Genomic DNA, 23,035 nt, shown 5'->3' on the forward strand with positions numbered 1-23,035 from the left:
GATGTGGTGGAGCTGAGACACCACGGTGAAGATGGTACAAAAATCACTGTGTGGGAATTAGCAAATGTGATTTAAAAAACAAAAACAAAAAACTTTCTCCAGCCCTAGTCAAGGGATTTAAAACAGTTCTCTCTCACGTGGATTTTCTGATGTGTAATAACGTGTGAGCTCTGTTTGAAGCTTTTCCCACACTCAGGGCACGTGTAGGGCTTCTCCCCTGTGTGGTTTCTCTGATGTACGATAAGGTGAGAGCTCCGCCCGAAGCTTTTCCCGCACTCAGAGCACGTGTAGGGCGTCTCCCCAGTGTGGATTCTCTGATGTTTGATAAGGATAGAGCTCTCCCTGAAGCTTTTCCTGCACTCAGAGCATGTGTAGGGCGTCTCCCCAGTGTGGCTTCTCTGATGTGCGATAAGGTTTGAGCGTCGATTGAAGCTTTTCCCGCACTCAGAGCACGTGTAGGGCGTCTCCCCTGTGTGGATTCTCTGATGTGTAATAAGGTTTGAGCATCGATTGAAGCTTTTCCCGCACTCAGAGCACGTGTAGGGCGTCTCCCCTGTGTGGATTCTCTCATGTCTGATAAGGTGAGCGCTCTCCCCGAAGCTTTTCCCGCACTCAGAGCACGTGTAGGACGTCTCCCCTGTGTGGATTCTCTGATGTGTAATAAGGTTTGAGCGTCGATTGAAGCTTTTCCCGCACTCAGAGCACGTGTAGGGCGTCTCCCCTGTGTGGATTCTCTCATGTCTGATAAGGTGAGAGCTCTCCCCGAAGCTTTTCCCGCACTCAGAGCACGGGTAGGGCGTCTCCCCAGTGTGGCTTCTCTGATGTGCGATAAGGTGAGAGCTCTGCCCGAAGCTTTTCCCGCACTCAGAGCACGTGTATGGCGTCTCCCCAGTGTGGATTCTCTGATGTGTGATAAGGTGTGAGCGCTGATTGAAGCTTTTCCCGCACTCATGGCACATGTAGCGTCTCTCTTCCAAGTTGATTCTGTTGTGTGGAATAAGGGCTGAGTGGCTACTGTAGTTTTCCTCTGGCCTCTGCTGAGTCTCACAGGCTTTTGTGTTTTCTAGGAGTGCACAACTCCTGGAAACATTCCCTTTGGATCTTCCTGATAACATCCAATGTGGATCTACTTGCACAGTGTCTTCCTGCTGGGGTTTCTCCTCCTCATTCTCACTCACCAGCCCATCGCCGGATGGGAGACAGAGAGAATCCAGACATAGGTCACTCCCTGTGCCTGAGAAAAAGGAAATGTCAGAGAGAGGAATGGAAACCAAAATATATCTGGGAGAGATCAAACCTATCAGGTGCTGATTTTCCCCAAACCCTTCCACAGAGAAGAGAGGAAGGGATCAGTTCTGGGTCCTCATTGCACCATAACTCTCAGGGAAAGTGAGATCAGGGAGGGACCTGCTGCCAGTTGTCAGTCAGAATAGGAGGGAAGCCATGAGTGACATCTGCCATAATGATTCCACATCTGCAGGGAACAATCCTGAACTTGAAGAGCTCACAGGGTCTTTGTAGGGCATCCCAAATGTTTCCTGCATTCCTAAGCAGTTGTTGAGTTGTTGAACCAATTCCTCACCTGCAAAGGAAGCTCTCGGGACCACTTCTTTCTCAGAGCCCTGGAGGTCCGGGACCCACGGCTCTTCCCCTCGTTCCAGCTGCGAGATCACATCAGGTTTGGAAACTGGAAACCCTACTGCAGGCAAAGAAAACAAGGGAGGTCAGTGGAATTTGTGGGATACTTGTCACAAAGAATATTCCATAGTTTTAACCCCATCTCATTTTTAGACAGTAACATCTGTAGCTCTCAGGATTCATCTGCTTGCCTGCATCAATATCTCTTTTCTTATAAGTACAGTATTGTGATAGGTTTATTAATTCATATTAAAAAAATATTTGGCTGTAATGCAAGAAACCTACAGGCCAAAAACCTGCATTTTAAGCTAAAGCAAAGTTAGCATAGCTACATCCTGTGCCCTTTTACTCAGAAAAGGAACTGTTTTTCCTATACCCAAACAAAGTGCCTATGCTTAGGTCTAAGACCCTTTACCTAGACCAACAGACAATGAAGAATAGCAAAGGGGATTTTTCAAAGTTGCACTCACAGACTGAACAAGTACCCCACAAGTGCGCAGATACCTGTCATCCATACGCACATACATACTAGCCTATGGAGTAAGCGTACCCTAACATTTCTATGGGGGAAGACTGAAATTTGGGCATAAGAGGAAGAATTTCCGGCATTTATTTCTATAAAAAGAGGTAACCTACCTCACTATGGTATCCCCACCCCCACCTCGACCTCCTCCTTCTTCTCTACACTTCACCATCTTCAACTACGTATTCATGCTATCCATCTACGACAGCTATTAACCAGTAATACGCTGCACTTATTTTCTTTTCAAACCTTAAGTTCAAAAGGGACTCGGCTAAGCTTGGTCTCTCTAAACTTTATTTTAATTTGTGTATCAGATTATTTAGTTGACCTAAAAAGTAAATTCCAAAGTAGATTTGACAGCTCTTTGCATTAGTTTCCCTTGCAAGAGCTGGGAAACCAGAACCGCCAGAGGCGAGGCCAACAGCAGTTTATCAAAACAGGGTGTGAATATTAACCGAAGTTTGCAGCACATAATATTGTATCATCATATGTATCTCCTGAACAACAGTAATACAATTGTAACTCTGTAATTCTACCTGTTTTACAATTTACTTACTATTTCATTGAGTTTAATAAAGTCTTTATGACTATATCTGTCTCCCTGTGAGCTTCCTGTCATACCCCCGAAGGTTCCTTTATCAATTCTGTGGAACCCGATTCGAAACACGAACTTTTATCTTTATCTTTTATCTTCTGATTAAACAAATTGGCAAGCCTAAACCCATATTAATTAATATAAATGATTAAGTATTATTAATTAATTAAAATAATTACAATACAAATTAAATTAAGTTGATATATCAAATCAACATTATTAACACACCCCAAATAAGGCTACGCATCCCAAGGCCATCTTCCTTGGCTCAAAGTGGCAGGAGAGTTACTATTATAACAAATCATATTCATTACCTTAGTGCCTAAGGACCAACTAACAGTGGGTCCCCATTGTGCTAGGCAAAGTGCAAACAGAGAATAGTAGATGGCCCATGCCCTGAAGAATTTACAATCTAAATCAGGGGTAGGCAACCTGCGGCACACAAGCTGATTTTCAGTGGCACTCACACTGCCTGGGTCCTGGCCCCTGGTCGGGGGGGCTCTGCATTTTAAATTAAGCTTCTTAAACATTTTAAAAACCTTATTTACTTTACATACAACAATAGTTTAGTTCTATATTATAGACTTATAGAAAGAGACCTTCTAAAAACATTAATATGTGTTACTGGCACACGGAACCTTAAATTAGAGTGAATAAATGAAGACTCAGCACAGCACTGCTGAAAGGTTGCCGACCCCGATCTAAATAGACAGGACAGACACAGAATGGGGGAAGGGGTAGAACTCACTGTTAGAATAGAGATATTCAGGCCTGCCTGTAAAGCCTAGACTTTAAGAACGTAGGTGTATTTTTATCACTTTGTCTTTATACCCCTGTAACTAGCTAATTATCAAAATCTCAGTCTGCCTGTGTAAGGGCCTTCTCTCACTAGGATAGGCTGAGGCCTTGTTCTTAGGCTAAGGCCTTTGGCTAAGCAGCAGGGGCAGCCATAAGCTGGGAAGCGAAGGGTCACATCCTCACATCCCAAACCAGTCACACTGAAATAAGGTGCTATTGGGCTGTTAGGAAGATGATCCTGTCCTGATAGTGCCCATCGCCACCAGATAAAGATACAGATCTTAAGATGGATAAAGAAAACTTAGTTTGATAGCAGCCTGTCTGGAAAGAAATCACTTATCAATGGTTGTGAAACCCTCATTTCTGTACTGTTTTATCTTTATGGCCACCACTTTAACCTTGTTAATCAGTCTGGTTCTCTAATTGTTTCTGTCTGCTGCATAATTATTTTTTCTAGGTGTAAGTTCATTAGGGCAGTGGAATATGCTTGCTTGGAAATAAACCCAATAAACATCGCATTATCTGTGCTTCAGACTTCTGGTCATTTGCTGCTTGCTGTCTGCGTGACAAGAACCAGGGAAGTGGGAGGGTGAAGGGAAAACCCTCTAACAAATGGACATGACCTGATAACCAAGAGGTAAGCCTTTAAGGAAGGTTTTAATACACTTTGGAACAGATCAGGGATTCCCCTGAGGACTGAGAGGGAGCGATGGTAAACACGCATTTAGATACTTTTCTTGTTTTATATATTTTTCCCATAAGGCTGAACCTCTGGCACGGTCATGGATCCATAGGATCTGTGCAATGCCCTGGCTTTTAAACAGTCCTTGGGAGGTGCCCCTTGAGTGCACTAGACCCTCAAGGGCTCCCACTCTTCCACAAGGACAGGCCACTTAGCTTCAGCACCTGACAACGAGCCACTTCCTCGGTGCCCTTCCTCCACACTCCTCTCCACTTCTTCCCATTACTCTCAGCCAGCACCACCTGCCGGCACCTTGGGAGCTTCTTGTGTTCCCTCCTCATCTCTCACAACCTCATCCCTCCCTGCTGCTTCTTAGCTCTAACCCTGCACACACCCTCCCCATGTCCTGACACCCCAGAATTATCTACTCCCCTCTTCTCCTCCCTTCCCACAGCTCTGTCCTCCCTTCATCCGTGGGGTCCTGAATGGCAACATTATACGCTCTCCTATCAAAATAGGAGCTCATCTGACTGTCACACAAGCCATGCATGAGTCATACACCTATTTACTCAATTTAGAATTCTATAGGAGGTATATTTTCCTCTTAAAATGAGGAATAGGCATGAAAGCTACAGTTATTAATGTATCCAATAAGGATACATTAAATGCAATTTTAAAATGACTGACGGCACCAAAAAGGCAAATGATACTAGTGGGTGGGAGATAAGGCAAAAAAAGGGGGAGCAAGGAAACTTGTATGACAAATAAAGGTATAAAGTTATTACTACTCAGGTTCTTCAGAGACCCCACAGCTTCTAATAAGCCAGGGGACAGGACTCCTTACCCAGCGAGGTCACATTCTCATAGTTCTCCTGCATGACACCCCTGTAGAGGGCTCTCTGAGTGGGGTCCAGCAGAGCCCCCTCTTCCCTGGTGAAATACACAGCCACCTCCTCAAAGGTCACCGGCCCCTGAAAGAGCAAGAGTCCAACACTCAGTACCTGCTGCCCCACTCACAGCCCCACTATTCACGGAACAGCAGCACCAGGGAAATGGAAGCTCTGGGAGTCACATGTTAACAGAGTCCCACCCCACCTTGCTTAGAGCAGCCAGGAGGCATCAGAGGGTGGAAAGAGAGAACCTCTGTGTCTCCCAGCTGACAGACGGAGGCAGGATCTTCACATTTATCACATACCTACTAGCCAGAGCTTAATATAGGAGATGGGGCTGGCTCTGGACCCTGCTGGTGGCTCCCTGGTAGGAATCCCACCACTCTCCAAATAAAATATATGGAAGAAAGGGGAAGTCAATAGTAAAGAATAGAAGGTCAGAATTGTAGAAAGTTGGCAAGGGAAGCTATCAGAAATCAATGACCAATTAATGAAAATAAGAAGGAAGTTTTTAAAAAGTATATTAAGTACAAAATTAATCCTAACAATGGAAGTGGCAAATTACTAGATGGAAATGGCAGAATTATCAAAAATAATGTAGAAGAGGTAAAAGCGTTCAATAAATATTTCTCTCCTGGATTTGGAGAAAAACGGATGATGTAAGTCATATAAGACGTTGACGACGACAGTCTTTCCATTCCAACAATAACTCACGAGGATGTTGAACAGCAGCTATTACAGTTAGACATGTTTAAATAAGCAGGTCCAGATAACTTGTATCCCAAGAGTTTTGAAAGACCTGGTGGAGGAGTGTGGTGGACTTTTAATGGTGATTATAATTAGGACTTGGAACACTGGGGAAATTCCAGAAGACTGGACTAAAGCTAATGCCGTGCCAATATTTTAAAAGTGTAAAAGAGATGACCCAGCTAATTATGAGAGTGTTAGTCTGATACTGGGCAAGATAATGGAGCAGCGAATATGGATTTAATTAATAAAGAATGAAAGGAGGGTAATATAATTAGTACCAATTAACAAAGGTTCAGAGACAACAGATCCAATCAAACTAACTGGATATCCTTATTGCATGAGATCAAAAGTTTGGTTGCAACTAATAGTATTGATGAAATACACCTAAACTTCTGTAAGGCATATGACTTGGTTCAGCACAACATTTTGACTAGAAAACTAGAATGATACAAAATAAACACAACATACATTAAATAGATTAAAAACTATGATTGTAAATGGGGAACCATGCTTGAGTAGATTTCTTTCTAGGGGGTTCCCACAAGGATTGGTTCTTGGCCCTGTGTTATTTAACATTCTTATCAATGACCTGGAAGAGAATATAAAATCATCACGGATAAAGTTCGCAGTTGCCACAAAGATCGGGGTTGGTGGTAACTAATGAAGTGTCAGTTGGTTCAGGCTTCAGCACTGGGAGTCTGGGTAGTTTTCACAGCCATGGCTAGAGGGTTATTTCCTGTTCCACAAAGAGGGGAAGTTTCATTCCCAAACACCTGTGCCTTGAAATTAGGCCCTGACACTACACCCCACATGCAGCCTAGTGGTATGATTATCAAATGATTAGGACATAATTATGAGGCATTTTGTGCAAGATGCGTCATGTTCAGTGTCATTGGAAAAGTTATGATTTGCTGAATATGATTGTCCTATTTAGAATCATAGAATCATAGAATTCAAGATCAGAAGGGACCATTATGATCATCTAGTCTGACCTCCTGCAAGATGCAGGCCACATAAGCCGCTCCACCCACTCCTTTAGCAAGCGACCCCTGCCCCATGCTTCGGAGGAAGGCGAAAAACCTCCAGGGCCACTGCCAATCTTCCCTGGAGGAAAATTCCTTCCCGACCCAAATATGGCGGTCAGCTGAACCCCGAGCATGCGGGCAAGACTCTCCAGCTATACCCTCTTGAAAAATGTTATATCATATCATTGACCCATTGTACTATTTACTTCAGTGTGGCCCTTAATTGACCTATTGACTAAGCCCGTTATCCTATCATACCATCTCCTCCATAAACTTATCTAGCTTAATCTTAAAGTCATGGAGGTCCTTCGCCCCCACTGTTTCCCTCGGTAGGCTGTTCCAGTATTGCACTCCCCTGATGGTTAGAAACCTTCGTCTAATTTCAAGCCTGAATTTCCTGACTGACAATTTATATCCGTTTGTCCTCGTGTCCACATTAGCACTGAGCTGAAATAATTCCTCTCCTTCCCTGGTATTTATCCCTCTGATATATTTAAAGAGTGCAATCATATCTCCTCTTATCCTTCTTTTGGTTAAGGAAAACAAACCGAGCTCCTCAAGTCTCCTTTCATACGACAGGCCTTCCATTCCTCGGATCATTCTAGTGGCCCTTCTTTGTACCCGTTCCAGTTTGAATTCATCCTTCTTAAACATGGGAGACCAAAACTGCACACAATACTCCAAATGAGGTCTCACCAACGCCTTATATAACGGGACTAGCACCTCCTTATCCCTACTAGAAATACCTCGCCTAATGCATCCCAAGACCGCATTAGCTTTTTTAACGGCCACATCACATTGCCTACTCATAGTCATCCTACGATCAACCAGGACTCCTAGGTCCTTCTCCTCCTCCGTTACTTCCAACTGGTGCGTCCCCAGCTTATAACTAAAATTCATGTTAGTCATCCCTAAATGCATAACCTTACACTTTTCACTATTGAATTTCATCCTGTTTCTAATACTCCAGTTTACAAGGTCATCCAAATCTCCCTGGAGGATATCCCGATCCTTTTCCGAATTGGCAATACCTCCCAACTTGGTGTCATCCGCAAACTTTATTAGCCCACTCCTACTCTTGGTTCCCAGGTCAGCAATAAATAGATTGAATAAAATCGGACCCAAAACCGAACCTTGAGGAACTCCACTGGTAACCCCCCTCCACCCTGACAGTTCCCCCTTCAATACGACCCTCTGCAGTCTCCCCTTTAACCAGCTCCTTATCCACCTCTGGATTTTCATTTCGATCCCCATCTTTTCCAATTTAACCAGTAATTCCTCATGCGGTACCGTATCAAACGCCTTACTGAAATCCAGATATATTAGATCTACCGCATTTCCCTTGTCTAAAAAATCTGTCACTTTCTCAAAGAAGGAGATCAGGTTGGTTTGGCACGATCTACCTTTCGTAAATCCATGCTGTAATCTATCCCAGTTGCCATCGGACTCATGCTCCGGAACCACTCTCTCTTTTAAGATTTTCTCCATGACTTTGCATACTACAGATGTCAAACTAACAGGCCTGTAGTTACCCGGGTCACTTTTTTTCCCCTTCTTGAATATAGGAACTACATTCGCTAATCTCCAGTCAAACGGTACAATCCCCGAATTTAGAGATTTATTAAAAATTATCGCTAACGGGCTAGCAATATCACTCGCCAATTCCCTTAATATTCTAGGATGAAGATTATCCGGGCCCCCCGATTTACTTCCGTTAAGCTGTTCAAGTTTGGCTTTTACCTCAGATACCGTAATGTCTACCCCCATATTTTCATTCCCATCGGTCCCTCTATCACTATTCCTTAGCCCTTCATTAGCCTCATTAAAGACCGAGGCAAAATATTCGTTCAGATATTGTGCCATTCCAAGATTATCCCTAATCTCCACTCCGTTTAAAGTTTTAAGCGGTCCCACTTCTTCTTTCTTGGTTTTCTTCCTATTTATATGGCTAAAAAAACCGTTTGCTATTGGTTTTAATCCCCTTCGCTAGGTCCATCTCCACCCGTCGCTTTGCCTTTCTTACTGCTTCCCTACACCCTCTGACCTCAATAAGGTAGGTTTCTTTGCTGATCCCTCCCATTTTCCACTCCTGGTACGCTTTCTGTTTTTTCTTAATGACCCCTCTAAGACGCTTGCTCATCCAGCTCGGTCTAAAACTGCTACCTATGAGCCATTTTCCCCTTCTCGGGATACATGCCTCTGACAACTCCTGCAACTTCAACCTGAAGTAACTCCAGGCGTCATCTGCCTTTAGATCCCCAAGTATGTTAGTCCAGTCCACTTCCCTAACTAGTCGCCTTAATTTAGTAAAGTTAGCCCTTTTGAAATCATAAATCCTAGTCTCAGATGCACTATTGATTATCCTCCCATTTATTTTGAAACGAATTAGCTCATGATCACTCGAGCCAAGGTTGTCCCCTACAACAATTTCCTCAACAAGGTCCTCGTTACTCACCAAAATCAAATCTAAAATGGCATCCCCCCTCGTCAGTTCAGCAACCACTTGATGAAGGAATTCATTAGCTATCACGTCTAGGAAAAGCTGAGCCCTATTATTATTACTAGCATTTGTTTCCCAATCTATATCCGGGAAGTTAAAGTCCCCCATGATCAAGCAGTTCCTATTAGTATTTACTTCCTTAAAAACATTAAAGAGCTCTCTATCTGTCTCCAAGCTAGATCCCGGCGGTCTATAGCACACCCCAAGCACTATCCCGGGTGAGGCTCTGGTAGTTTTCTTCCCCAATGTGACCATTGCCCAGACAGACTCCGTATTATCCATTGCATTGCTAGTTATTTCATTACATTTCACCTCATTATTGATATACAATGCTACTCCCCCACCTTTACCTTTGCATCGGTCCTTCCTAAATAGCACATACCCTTCCATACCTGTACTCCAGTCATGGCTACCGTTCCACCATGTTTCGGTTATTCCTACGATATCCGGTTTCAATTCTCGGACCAGGAGCTCCAGTTCCTCCATTTTGTTACCTAAGCTTCTCGCATTGGTGAACAAACATCCTAATTTTTCCTGTTGGGCTCCTCTCCCTCTTTTCACCCAACTTGTTAGGGACCCAGTACTTCCAGTATGACTTGTAGATCTAGTATCCGTCCCCCCCCTCTTCCTTACACCTAACTGTCCCCCTCTGGCTATATCTGTTGTTATCTTGTTGTTCTCACTCCCAATGTACAAATCTGGCGTGGAGAGCACCAGGACCTCTCCCAACAGTCTCCCCCCAGTGTCTAGTTTAAAGCTCTTTTAATCAGATGAGCCAGCCTCCCTCCTAGAAGTCTACTTCCTTCCCTACTTAGGTGGAGCCCATCCCGTGAGAACAGTTGTCTGTCCCCAAAAGCCTCCCAGTGCCCATACATCCCAAAGCCCTCCTTGTAACACCACTCCCTCAGCCAACTATTAATCGTCACGATCCTGTCACCCCTTTGGCGCCCTTCCCTAGGGACAGGTAGGATCCCACTGAAGATCACCTGAGCCTCAATTTCCTTGAGCGTCTTACCCAACCTAGCATAGTCTCCCTTGATCCTTTCTAGCGAGAATCTAGCCGTGTCATTCGTTCCCACATGTAGGATGACCAAAGGGTTCTTACCTGCTCCTCTTAGGATCCTTTTCAACCTCAGTCCACATCCCGTATTTTAGCGCCCGGTAGACAGCACACCCTTCTGTTCTCCGGATCGGCCCTGGTCACAGGCCTGTCCAACCTTCTCAGTATGGAATCCCCAATCACGTAGACCTGCCTTCGCCTGGGGACAGTGCGGTCCTCTAACCTATCCTCCGTCCCCCCCTGGTTGCAAGCTCCTTCCATTCCTATCATCCCTTGTGGTTCCCCTTAAGCCATCCTGTATCCTCCCTGGGCCCAAACTTGGTGCTACCTCCATAGACTCCTCCCCTTTTTCTATGGGACTGGCCGCTCGTCTCTTTTTCCTTGGCCTCCCACCGTCAGCTACCACCTGCTTTACCCCTTCCTCATTCTCCAAACCTTCAAACCTGTTCCTTAGCTCAATTTCCCCCTCACTGGCTCTCCTTTTCCTTGGCCTGCTTCTCACGGTCACATGCTTCCACCGCCCATCTGCCTCATCTGGTGGTCCCCCCTCATTGGCCTCAGCCCCTGCTCCCCCCTGTGCCCCTGGGCGTTCCCCTTCAGTTACTGCTTGCCATTGCTCCATCAGCTGCTCAAACCCCCTTCTATTCTCTATCAGAGTTTCTACCTGCAGCTCTAGGCCCTGGATCTTTTCCTCCAGCAGCTCTATTAGGCGGCACTTCATGCATACATAGTACTGTTCTGGGTCCCCCGCTAGGACCAGGTACATACCGCAGCTGCTGCATGCTCTCATCCTCGGTGTGTCCTCTGCTTCTTGGCTCATGGCTGCTGCTGTCTCGGCCTCGCTCGGCATTCTTACCTGGGGAGCACAGGGGACACGGTGCCTCCCCCTTCCACCTCCCCCTGCAAACTCCCCTGTTGGCAGCCCTGTGTGCACATATCATGTTCGTATCTGAAGTTATGGATATTGACTCTGTATCTGTATTTCAACTGTGCTTACTCTGGGTAACAGCCACAACAAGCCTTTCAGGTACAACAAAGAAGCCAGACAGTGTTCATGGCTCATCAACAAAGACAATGGACCGTGGAAGAGCTTAGCCTTCCTGTGAATGTTTCAGCCAGCCTATGAGTCACGGCTACTATGACTCAGCAGGACATGCTAGAGCATGTGACCAGACCATTTGACACTAAACTCCATTTAGTGTCACAAACTGGACTGGGAACTGAGTTTGGAACAAAGGGTTCCTGCCATATGGAAAAGCTACATAAGGTGGGGTGTGATGGCATCTCTTGGCCTCATTCCGCACACAAAAGAACTCCTGGAAGCACCTGAGGAACAAAGACTGAACTGGGGGATGTGCTGGTCCCAGGGTAAAGGGATTTCTAGCTTGTGTATGGAAACTTGGGGGACTGCTTCTATCATCAGTCAGGGTGAGAAATTGCTAATTCAAAAATTCTATCCAGATAGTATGTTAGGCTTTTTTGAGTTTTTGGTCATTTGCTAAGTCACCTGCTTTGATCTGTTTGCTAACACTTATTGCAGGGAAATTGGCTGTTGTCTTCTCTCTCTCCTTGAGTGGCTTAGGTAAAGCGCTCAGGTAGCTTAGTTGGGTGTATGGCGCCACCTGCTCTCGTGTTGGGTGATAACAGGCAATGGAGAGGCTGGCTGAATCTCCAGCAAAGCAGCGTGAGAAGGGGCAGCCCAGCTTGAGGGTTAGAGGACACAGCGGTTCCCAGAAGCTCCCCAGACTGCACCCCGGGGTGACAACCCATCATACCCTAAATGGCGCCACCTGCTGTCGTGTTGGGTGATAACAGGGCTTAAAGAGGCTGGCTGAATGTCCAGCAAAGCAGTGTGAGAAGGTGTGATGGAGTAGGGGCTGTCTGTGTGGGGGAGAGCCAGGGATTACTTTAGGTGAGAGACAAGTGCTCAGCCTGTAACCTGAGCCAGGGAGCGGTGTCAACGCCTTTGCCCGGGAAGGTGGACAAAGGAAGGGGCCGGCTGGAGGGAGGGGAGTTTAGTTTTGGTTTTGGGCTGGGTGGTTGGAATTTAGGGGATTAAGCTTCCTGGACCCCAGAGGGGCTTGACTGAGGGGTGCTGGCTGTGCCTCCAAGCTCTGCTGTAACCTGCATTCCTGTTGTCCAATAAACCTTCTGTTTTACTGGCTGGCCGAGAGTCACTGTGAGTCCTAGGAAGAGGGGTGCAGGACCAGACTCTCCCACACTCCGTGACAACTGGTGGCAACAGTGGGATTTACTGCACCCCCATGGACGGCGCTTCCTGCAGTAAGTGACTGGGGAGCAGTAAAAGAAAGGGACAATTTTAGGGGTAATTAACCCCTGGGAGTGTGTGACCAGAGAGAAAGAATTTGCAGTAACAGGGTCCCCCGGGGGATTGCAGCGAGCAGTCCCAGGGGCGGAGGAGTCTGCGGCTTGACCCTGGCAGAGAGGTGGTGACCTCAAGAAGGGCTGGTGCACTAGGGGTCTCCCTGGAAACCGTGGGGAGCGGTGAGCACCCCGGCCTGCGAGTGGCCAGCAGGAAGATGTATGCCAAGCGGCGTAAGTGCGACCTGGTGGAGCTGTGCAAGCAGAGGGGGCTGCGCAGAGGGAGGCTCACCAAGGACCAGCTGATTGCCCAGCTGGAGGAGGGAGACCACTTGAATGAACTGATCCCAGTGTCTGAGGGAAGCAGCCTGGCAGATGCAGCGCAGGCCCCAGTGTCTGTCCCAGCTGGGAGTGGTCAGCCGGCAGCTGAGGGCTTCCCGAGACCCCCCATCCCTATGCCTAGGGGAAGGGCGGGGAGGAGCCCAGTGAATACCGAGGGCACTGTGACCCCTCCGGCCAGCAGGGGATCCTCCCGGCGAAGCTCACCCCCCAGCAGGGGATCGTCCCGGAGACGCTCGGCATCCGTGGAGCGGAAGCGGCTGGAATGGGAGAAGGAGCTAAAACTGAGAGAGCTGGAGGATCGTGAGAAACAGAGAGAACATGACCGGGAGGAGAAAGAGACAGAGAGACCATGAGGAGCGACAGAGAGACCATGACCGGGAGGAGAAAGAGAGACAGCATCATCATGAGCTGGAACTGGTGAGGCTGAGGGGCAGTGAGCCCCCGGCTGCGGTGAGTGAGGGGGGGCCCAGGACTGCGCAGAGCTTTGGTAAGTGCATCCTGCCCCAGCGTAAGGAGGGAAAGGACATGGATGACTTCCTGGATGCCTTTGAGATGGCCTACAAGCTGCACCAGCTAGATCCTGTGGACAGGCTCCGAGTTCTCACCCCCTTACTGGACCCCAAGGCCGTGGCATTGTACGGCCAGCTGGAAGAGGCGGAGAAAGGGAACTACGAACTATTCAAGCAGGCCCTGCTGCGCGAGTTTGGGCTGACTCCTGAGATGTACCGGGAGAGGTTCCGGAGTCAGTATAAAACCCCTGAGGTCTCCTATCTGCAACTAGCCGTCCGCATGGAGGGATACGTCAGCAAGTGGGCAGATGGGGCCCAGACGAAGGGGGACGTGATTAAACTGCTGCTACTGGAGCAACTGTATGAGCGGTGCCCATCCGACCTGAGGCTGTGGTTGAGGGACCAAAAGCCGGAGAACCCGCAACATGCAGGGCGGCTGGCCGATGACTTTGTGAAGAGCCGGTCGGGGGGTGGCAGGGAGGAGCCCCAAAGGAACAGGCCCGCTGCGATGCAGAGAGAGAGTCATCCTGGGACCACCCAAAGGGGGAATCGGGAGAACCCCCTCCCAAGGGGAATGCCTAGCGTCAGGGACAACCGACCAGATCGAGGGGACCAAGGGGACATGAGCTGCTATCAATGTGGCCAGAGGGGCCACATACGATCCCAGTGCCCCAGGCTCAAGGACAGACTGAGCAGACCGACCTCACACCAGATTAACTTGGTAGAGACCCAGCTGGACGAGGGGCAGTGTTCCCAGGAAAGGGAGGCTGGCCGCGTACCACCGTCGAAGGAGGGAGGAGGGCCCCAGGTCAGCTCCTCTGGGGGGCTGGATGCTCCAGGCTCCGAGTTTTTGGTTTACAGGGTGGGGGCGAGGCTGCCCCTGCGGAGCGAGTGCCTTGTTTCCCTGGAGGTAAATGGGAGAAAGGTCACTGGGAACTGGGACACGGGCGCAGAGGTGACGCTGGCCCGACCCAAGGTGGTGGCCTCAGATCGGATGTTGCCTTACACCTACCTGACCCTGATGGGCGTGGGCGGGACCCCATTCAAAGTGCCCATGGCGAGGGTACACCTGAAGTGGGGGGCCAAGGAGGGCCCCAAGGACGTGGGGGTACACCCATATTTGCCCACGGAGGTGTTAATGGTGGGGGACCTGGAGGTCTGGCCCAGCAATGCCCGGGGTGCCCTGGTCGTGACCCGTAGTCAGAGTCGGTGCAGGGCACTGCACCCTGACAACGGGGAAGGTACTCTGCCCGAGGGGAGGGACCGACCAGGGACACGGCTCAGAGGGGCTGCGGCCTCAGACCCAGCCAGCGAGAGAGAACAGGTCCCCATCCCTGTCCCAGCTGCTGAGTTCCAGGCCGAGTTGCAGAAGGATCCCTCCTTGCGGAAGCCCAGGGAATGGGCTAACCTCAGTGCGGTACAGACCATGAGGAGAGGTTGCAAGGAGAGGTTCCTGTGGGAGAAGGGGTTCCTGTACCGAGAATGGGCTCCCCCCGGGGAGGTGGAGTCACGGGGGATCAGGAGGCAGCTGGTGGTTCCCCAGAAGTTTCGCCACAAGCTGCTGTACCTGGCCCATGACATCCCTCTTGCAGGGCACCAGGGAATCCGGCGCACCAGGCAGAGGCTGCTACAGAACTTTTACTGGCCTGGGGTCTTTACCCATGTTCGACAGTACTGCCGATCCTGTGACCCTGCCAGCGGGTGGGGAAGGCCCGAGTCAAGGGGAAAGCAGCTTTGAGGCCTTTACCCATTATAGAAGAACCTTTCCAGAAGGTGGCCATGGACATAGTGGGACCTCTCAGCAAGGCGACCCGGTCGGGGAAGAAATACATTCTGGTGGTAGTAGACTTCGCCACTCGCTATCCTGAGGCGGTGGCCTTGTCCTCTATCGAAGCAGACACCGTGGCAGATGCGCCGCTGACCATTTTCAGCCGGGTGGGGTTCCCCAAGGAAGTCTTAACGGACCAGGGGTCCAACTTCATGTCGGCCCTGCTCCGGTGCTTGTGGGAGAAATGTGGGGTCCAGCACAACTGGGCCTCAGCGTATCACCCCCAGACCAACGGGCTGGTGGAAAGGTTCAGTGGGATGCTAAAGATGATGCTAAAAACATTTATGAATCAGCACCCGCAGGACTGGGACAAGTACTTACCTCACCTGCTGTTCGCGTACAGGGAGGTACCCCAGGAATCTACTGGGTTTTTGCCTTTCAAACTGTTATATGGAAGGCGGGTAAGGGGGCCCCTGGACCTGATGAGAGACGAATGGGAAGGGAAGGTCGCTCCCGATGGAGAGTCAGTGGTGGAGTATGTCCTGACCTTCCGGGAAAGACTGGCCGAGCTCATGGGCCTGGCCAGGGAGAATCTGGCCAGAGCCCAGAGGAAGCAGAAGGTCTGGTATGACCGCACGGCACGGGCCTGCACCTTCGCCACCGGGGATCAAGTGATGGTTCTCATCCCCATGAGGAAAAACAAACTCCAGGCTACCTGAGAAGGGCCCTTCAAGGTTGTCAAGCAACTAAATGAGGTAAACTATGTGGTGGAGCTGTCGAACCGGGCTGATCACCGCTGGGTGCACCATGTGAATATGATGAAGCCATACTATGACAGGGGGAATGTGGTGTTGGCCATGTGTGGACATTGGGAGGAGCAGGGAGATGACCCTTTAGTGGATCTATTCCCTGGGACAAAAGCTGGTTCCCCCCTGGAGGCAATTCCCCTCTCTGATCAGCTGACCCTGGCCCAGCATGCTGAGATCACAGGGGTGCTGCATCTATACCGACAGCTGTTTTCCAACCAGCCTGGACGCATTAATTTGACTGTCCAACGGGTAGAGACTGGGTCACATCCCCCTATAAGATGTTCCCCTTTTCGGGTCACCGGGAAAACTGCCCAGGACCTACAAAGAGAGGTCAGGGACATGCTGGCTTTGGGCGTGATCCAGCCGTCTTCCAGCCCTTGGGCCTCGCCGGTGGTGCTGGTCCCCAAAAGGGATGGGTCGATCCGGTTCTGTGTGGACTATCGAAAGCTCAATGCCATCACCGTATCTGATGCCTACCCCCATGCCCAGGCCTGACGAGCTCCTAGACAAGCTGGGAGGCGCTCGGTACCTCACCACCATGGATCTTACAAAGGGCTACTGGCAAGTGCTGCTGGATGCAGATGCCAGGCTGAAATCGGCCTTTATCACCCCTCTGGGGCTCTACGAGTTTCTGATCCTGCCCTTCGGCCTCAAGGGAGCGCCGGCCACCTTCCAGCGCCTGGTGGATCAGTTCCTGCGGGGGATGGAGAGTTTTGCCGTGGCGTATATTGACGACATCTGCGTCTTTAGCCAGACCTGGGAGGACCACGTGTCCCAGGTTAAACAAGTGCTGGACCGACTCCAGAAGGCTGGGCTAACCATAAAGGCTGAGAAGTGCAAAGGTAATAGGCAAACCCAGATTTTGACAAGCCCTTTATGGTGTTCACCGACGCCTCAGACACGGGACTGGGGACGGTGTTAATGCAGGAGAATGAAAAGGGGGAGAGACACCCTATCGTGTACCTGAGCAAGAAGTTGCTACCCCGGGAGCAGAACTACGCGGCCATCGAGAAGGAATGCCTGGCCATGGTGTGGGCCCTTAAGAAACTAGAGCCATATCTCTTTGGGCAACACTTCACCGTGTACACCGACCACTCTCCCATGACCTGGCTGCACCAGATGAAAGGAGCCAACGCCAAGCTCCTGAGGTGGAGCCTGATCCTGCAGGACTATGACATGGACGTGGTTCATGTGAAGGGAAGTGCCAACCTGATAGCGGACGCGCTGTCCCGGAGAGGGGGCCCTGAACTTCCTCAGGTCACTGGGCAGAGTGACCCCGCTCAGTTCAGTCTCAAAGGGGGAGAGCTGTGATGGAGTAGGGGCTATCTGTGTGGGAGATGGGAGAGCCGGGGATTACTTTAGGGGAGAGACAAGTGCTCAGCCTGTAACCTGAGCCAGGGAGCAGGGAGCGGTGTCAACACCTTTGCCCGGGAAGGTGGACGAAGGAAGGAGCCGGCTGGAGGGAGGGGAGTTTAGTTTCGGTTTTGGGCTGGGAGGTTGGAATTTAGGGGACAAATCTTCTTGGACCCCAGAGGGGCTTGATGGAGGGGTCCTGGCTGTGCCTCCCAGCTCTGCTGTAACCTGCATTCCTGTTGCCCAATAAATCTTCTGTTTTACTGGTTGGCTGAGAGTCACTGTGAGTCCCAGGCAGGGGGGTGCAGGACCGGACTCCCCCACACTCCGTGACAGAAGGACCAGCCCAGCTTGAGGGTTAGAGGGCACAGCGGTTCCCAGAAACTCCCCAGACTGCACCCCGGGGTGACAACCCATCACACCCTAGAGTACACAAGTCTCAGCAGGTTTGTCACATCCTTTCCCCTCCCATTCCACACCCTAGATAGTTCCTGCCTCCCACCCTCCTATACATTTACTGCTCCTCTCCCTCCAACCAGAACCCACCACCAGCTCCCTGAGAATCCCTTACCTGAGCCAGCTCCATTGCAGCCATTTCCTTCCCCTGGAGGGGATGATTTGGGGCGAAATGTGGACGTTATTGTGTAGCCTGCCAGGGCGAGAAGGGCAATGTGAGTTCAGACAGGGTTTCTGTCCTTTCCATATGTCGATTCCCCCCAGCATTTTTCCCTGGTAATGGACATTCTAGGTTCTGCCACACTGTGAAGCACAGAGTGACCTTATTCCAGTACACGCCTAGTCCCCTCCCACCAGGGTGTAACCCTCTGACACCCTCTGAAACCCTCCCAGTAACAGAGTCTCTGTGTTACACTTATCAAGTTTGCAGATGATAACAAGCTGGGAGGGGTTGCAAGTGCTTTGGAGGACAGAATTAAAATTCAAAATGATCTGGACAAACTGGAGAAATGGTCTGAAGTAGACAGGATGAAATTCAATAAGGACAAATGCAAAGTACTCCACTTAGGAAGGAACAATCACTTGCACACATGCAAGACAGGAAATGACTGCCCGGGAAGGAGCACTGCAGAAACGGATCTGGGAGTCACAGTGGATCACAAGCTAAACATGAGTCAACAATGTTACACTGTTGCAAAAAAAGCAAGTATAATTCTAAGATGTATTAGCAGCAGTATTGTATCTATTGGGTTTCCTGGAAACGGGGCGGGCAGGAGCCCACCCCATGCTAACGGATCCCCCCCAGCCTAAGGGGAGGATCCACAGGACCTCAGAAACCCACTAATTTCAGGGGACAACTAATAAAAGAACAGGGACAGGAGTGCGGTCAAAGGGTCATATGAAGGGAGCCTGACAGGGACACCGAGCAGAGAACCCCGGACAGCGCCCACTGCTCCTCGAAAGTGTCAAAGGAGCCAGCGGACGCCGCCCAGAGGAACTCCGCCCGGAGATGTGAACGGACTAAGGATCGGAAACAAGCCCCACAGTCGCAGGAGTCTCCATTGGCCAACCGCCTCCCCCTGGTCGCGTAGATGGCCATTTTAGCCAGGGCGAGGAGGAGGCTGTCCAGGAGGTCCCGCGACTTTGTGGGGCCACGGATAGGGAGTGCATGGAGAAGGAGGTGAGGGGAAAAGTGCAGCCAGAAACACAAGACGATATTGGTGAGGAGCCGGTATAGGGGCTGCAGCCTGGCACACTCTAAGTAAATGTGCGCCAGGGTCTCCCTCACGCCACAGAAGGGGCAGGTGTCTGGGACAGGGGTAAACCGCGCCAAGTACACGCCCATGCTCACGGCCCCATGGAGGAGCCGCCAACTGATATCCCCGGCGGGCCTCGGGACCAGGGTGGAGTAGAGGCTGGCCCACCAGGGCTCCTCACCCTCCAGAGGTGGCAGGCAGGACTTGGTGTCGGGGCGGTGTAAGCAAGACACGAGAAGTAATTCTTCCGCTCTACTCCGCGCTGATTAGGCCTCAACTGGAATAGTGTGTCCAGTTCTGGGTGCCACATTTCAGGAAAGATGTGGAAAAATTGGAGAAAGTCCAGAGAAGAGCAACAAAAATGATTAAAGGTCTAGAGAACATGACCTATGAGGGAAGAACGAAAAAATTGCGTTTGTTTAGTCTGGAGAAGAGAAGACTGAGAGGGGACATGATCAGCTTTCAAGTACATAAAAGGTCATTTCAAGGAGGAGAGAGAAAAATTGTTCTTCTTAACCTCTGCAGACAGGATAAAAAGCAATGGGCTTAAATTGCAGCAAGGAAGGTTTAGGTTGGACATTAGGAAAAACTCCCTAACTGTCAGGGTGGTTAAGCACTAGAATAAATTGCCTAGGGAAGTTGTGGAATCTCCGTCATTGGGGATTCAGAAAGAAAAAGGTTGAGTAAGGGACCATCTGTCACAAAGGTGAGCTCACCTGCGTGGTGAGATATATGGGATCACCCAAGGGGACTGTCTGTGATTCCATGCTAATGCTGTTACAGAGCCTGAAGCGTTTACACTGGATACTTGGTTGGTGAAATCTCCATACAGACCTCACACCCAATTTGGGGTTTGTTCCCTGCTTCTTGCCAGTCTGCCCGAGGCTGGTGCTCGTGCTCTCGAGTCACTGGGGACAGCGTTACAGAGAGAGGGGCTGTGACTTCCCCACGGTCACTGAACAGGTCCGTGACAGAGCCAGGAACAGACCCTGTTAACTCCAGAGCCCCGTCACCCGCAGCTTGGAAAGGTCCCCCGAGCACACTGTATTAGGCTGCAGGAAGAGGTGTGCAGGGACTGCAGGTGAGCTGCCCTGCCAAGACAGCCTGTGCATCCATGGACAAACCACCTCGTTGGGGGGGTGTCCCCTTGGTCAGGAGAAGTCAGTGTCCAGCCCTGTGGGGCTGTGCTCCTGGCTCATACCACCAGCACTCACTGCTGCCCCTCCCTTCCCAGCTGCACTGTTCAGCCAGCCCCAGGCCTCTGTGAGGTCACTTCCCCCAGCCCTCACCTCAAACCTTCAAACAGGGACATGGTGCACCAGTGCCAATCAGAGTGCACTAGTGTAAATTCTGTCTGTACTAAGGGTTTGCACCAGTGCCTAAAACACCAGGGTGGCAGAGACCTTCAGAAACAGCAGTACGGTGGCACTAGAACATATTTCTAGCTCGGTCACGTACAGCCTGGGTGACCTTGGACACATCAATGTTTCTCCTCCCAACTTCAATCTCTTTACCCAGCTGCCCACTCACTGGGGTCTCCTCTCTCTCCAGAGCTGCTCACCACTACAATCTGTGTGGGTGTCCCCAGAGCTAAGGCAGTTCAGCTCTGGAATAGTCTTACAAGGGGGGCTGGGGAGTCTCTGTCCCTGGACATTTTTAAGAACAAGTAGGACAACGCTCTGCCAGAGATAATCTACAGATACTTGTCCAGCTCTCTCTGCTGAGGCAGGACCTTGATGACATCTTGAGGTCTTATCTAGCCCTACATGTCTAGGATGCCATGAAATATATACATATAAAAACCCAACATACAGAATAAAACCCACCACAACAGGCAATTCGGGGGGGACGACGACCACAACCTACACTCCACAGCATAAAATGACAATACAAAGGAGAAGAAAGCAACACGATGCAAACGATGACATCCTAGGGCAAAAGCAGACAATGGAAAATAGCTCAACTCAAACGAACACAGCACAGGCACCAAACAAGCTGAGGCATCATAAAACTGCTACACAACATGGTGCGATCACAGTTCCAAATGGCACCATGCAAAACAGCTCAGTGTAGAACAGGACACAGCACAAAAGAGAATTATTTCAATGTAGGCCTGGAAGGGATCTTGAGAGGGCGTCTACTCCAGCCCCCTGTGCTGAGGCAGGACCAAGTATCCCTAGACATTCCCAGACTGGTGTATCTCTAACCTGATCTTAAAAACCTCCAGTGAAGGAAATTCCACAGCCTCCCTTGGAAGCCAATGCAAGGCAAACACTGACCAAAACAACGCTGTACACACACAAGCTGGGCTTGGGGTTAAGGGGAGAGGCAAGAATTCAAACAATCTGGGTTCAGTTCCCAGTTTTGCCCCAAATTCTCCATGCAAACTTGAGCAAATTACTTCAGCTCTCTGAGCTTCAGTTTCCCCATCTGTAAAATGGAGAGTCGCCTCCCACCACTGGCCTATTTAGTCTTTGAGCTTTTTGTGGCAAGGCCTCTCTGTCCCTGTGGGCATGTCCACACTGCAGTCAGACACCGGCAGCTGGCCCGTGCCCGCTGACTTGGGCTCACACGGCTCAGGCTGTGGGGCTGTTTAATTGTGGTGTCTATGTTCCGGCTGGGGCTGCAGCCCAAGGTCTGGCCCCCTCCCACCTCACAGGGTCCTACAGCCTGGCCCCAGCCCGAGCCCAGACATCTACACTGCAATTAAATAGCCCCTTCGCCTGAGCCCACTGGGGGTTTTAATGGCAGGGTAGAGATACCCTTGGTGTCTGTTCAGCACCTGTCACAAAGGAGACCCTGATCTTGGTCAGTGTCTGTGCAGAGCCCTGCACAATAGGGGCATGATCTCAGCCAGGGTCTCTGCAACTCCCAGCATTACAGGATCCCTGATTTTGTTTAGGGCCCCTGCAGCATCTGACAAAATATGGGGCCAGGATCTCTGTCAGGGTCTGTGCAGTGCCCAGTACAGTGGGGGGTGCAGGGCCAGACCCAACGGAGACACAGGTCTCAGTCGAGGTCTCTGTAGTGCCCAGCACAATGGAGGCAGCAGTTTGGGTCACAGTCATGCGCTGCCTGGCACAAGGGAGGGGCCCATGATCTCAGTCCAGGTCTGTTTTACCTGGCACAACAGTGGGGTCTGATCTCACCTGCGGTCTCTGCAGCGCCTGGCAGAACAGGGCCCAGATCTCAGTTGGGGTCGCTGCAGCAGCTGTCAGAACAGGAACACGCTCAGTACGATCAGAGCCCTGATCTCAGTCAGATATCTGGAGAGAAAAGTGGGAAGATTTTCAAGAATTCGATATCAGTATTTCAGAACTGAGGAGAAAATGGGGCACAAACTAAATATTTGCTAATGTAAGAGAGAGGAACCAACATCTGGGGAGATTTTATGTCACCATTTAACAGTTCAAGAGAAAAGATGGGAAACTGGAGAGGATTTTACAGGGTTATTCAATCAACAACAGACTGGGACAGATTCTTCTTGTCACATAGTCACATGGCCAACAGAGCCCTAGGTGATGTGGCTTTCACAGGGGACAGGAGTGGGAATGTGACTAGCAGGTGATGGGGTGGGGGAGGCTGCTGGGTTGGGCAGGTGGGGGAGGGGAAGTAGCTGGGAGGGGAAACCTGGGGCTGGGCCGTCTCCATGGGGGACACTTGCTCCTCCCTCCCCTTCCTGGCCCTTCCCAGGCCCCGTTGCCAGCAGAGAGTGGCCCCCCCAGCCCAGCCCAGAGGTGTCCCTGTCTCAGGGCCCCC

General features: G+C 50.3%; 1 protein-coding gene and 1 long non-coding RNA gene across 2 annotated transcripts in view; both read right to left on the minus strand.

Moving 5' to 3' along the window:
* Nucleotides 1-233: 233 nt before the first annotated feature.
* LOC123358218 (zinc finger protein 420-like) overlaps nucleotides 234-23,035 on the minus strand; it is a gene marked incomplete at both ends in the record, with an annotated part of 84,126 nt that continues 61,324 nt past the window's right edge. Inside the window, one exon of the mRNA XM_045000883.1 lies at nucleotides 234-966. Coding sequence (XP_044856818.1) covers nucleotides 234-966 — 733 coding nt within the window. The remainder of the gene's footprint in view (nucleotides 967-23,035) is intronic.
* On the minus strand, nucleotides 10,600-18,198 carry LOC123358219. The gene is made up of 3 exons (XR_006575692.1): nucleotides 18,136-18,198; nucleotides 11,230-11,385; nucleotides 10,600-10,660 (listed from the first exon to the last, which is right to left on the minus strand). It is a non-coding gene; the product is annotated as an uncharacterized LOC123358219 (long non-coding RNA).

Source organism: Mauremys mutica, unplaced genomic scaffold (genome assembly GCF_020497125.1).
Source record: "Mauremys mutica isolate MM-2020 ecotype Southern unplaced genomic scaffold, ASM2049712v1 Super-Scaffold_100033, whole genome shotgun sequence".
NCBI lineage: Eukaryota > Metazoa > Chordata > Testudines > Geoemydidae > Mauremys > Mauremys mutica.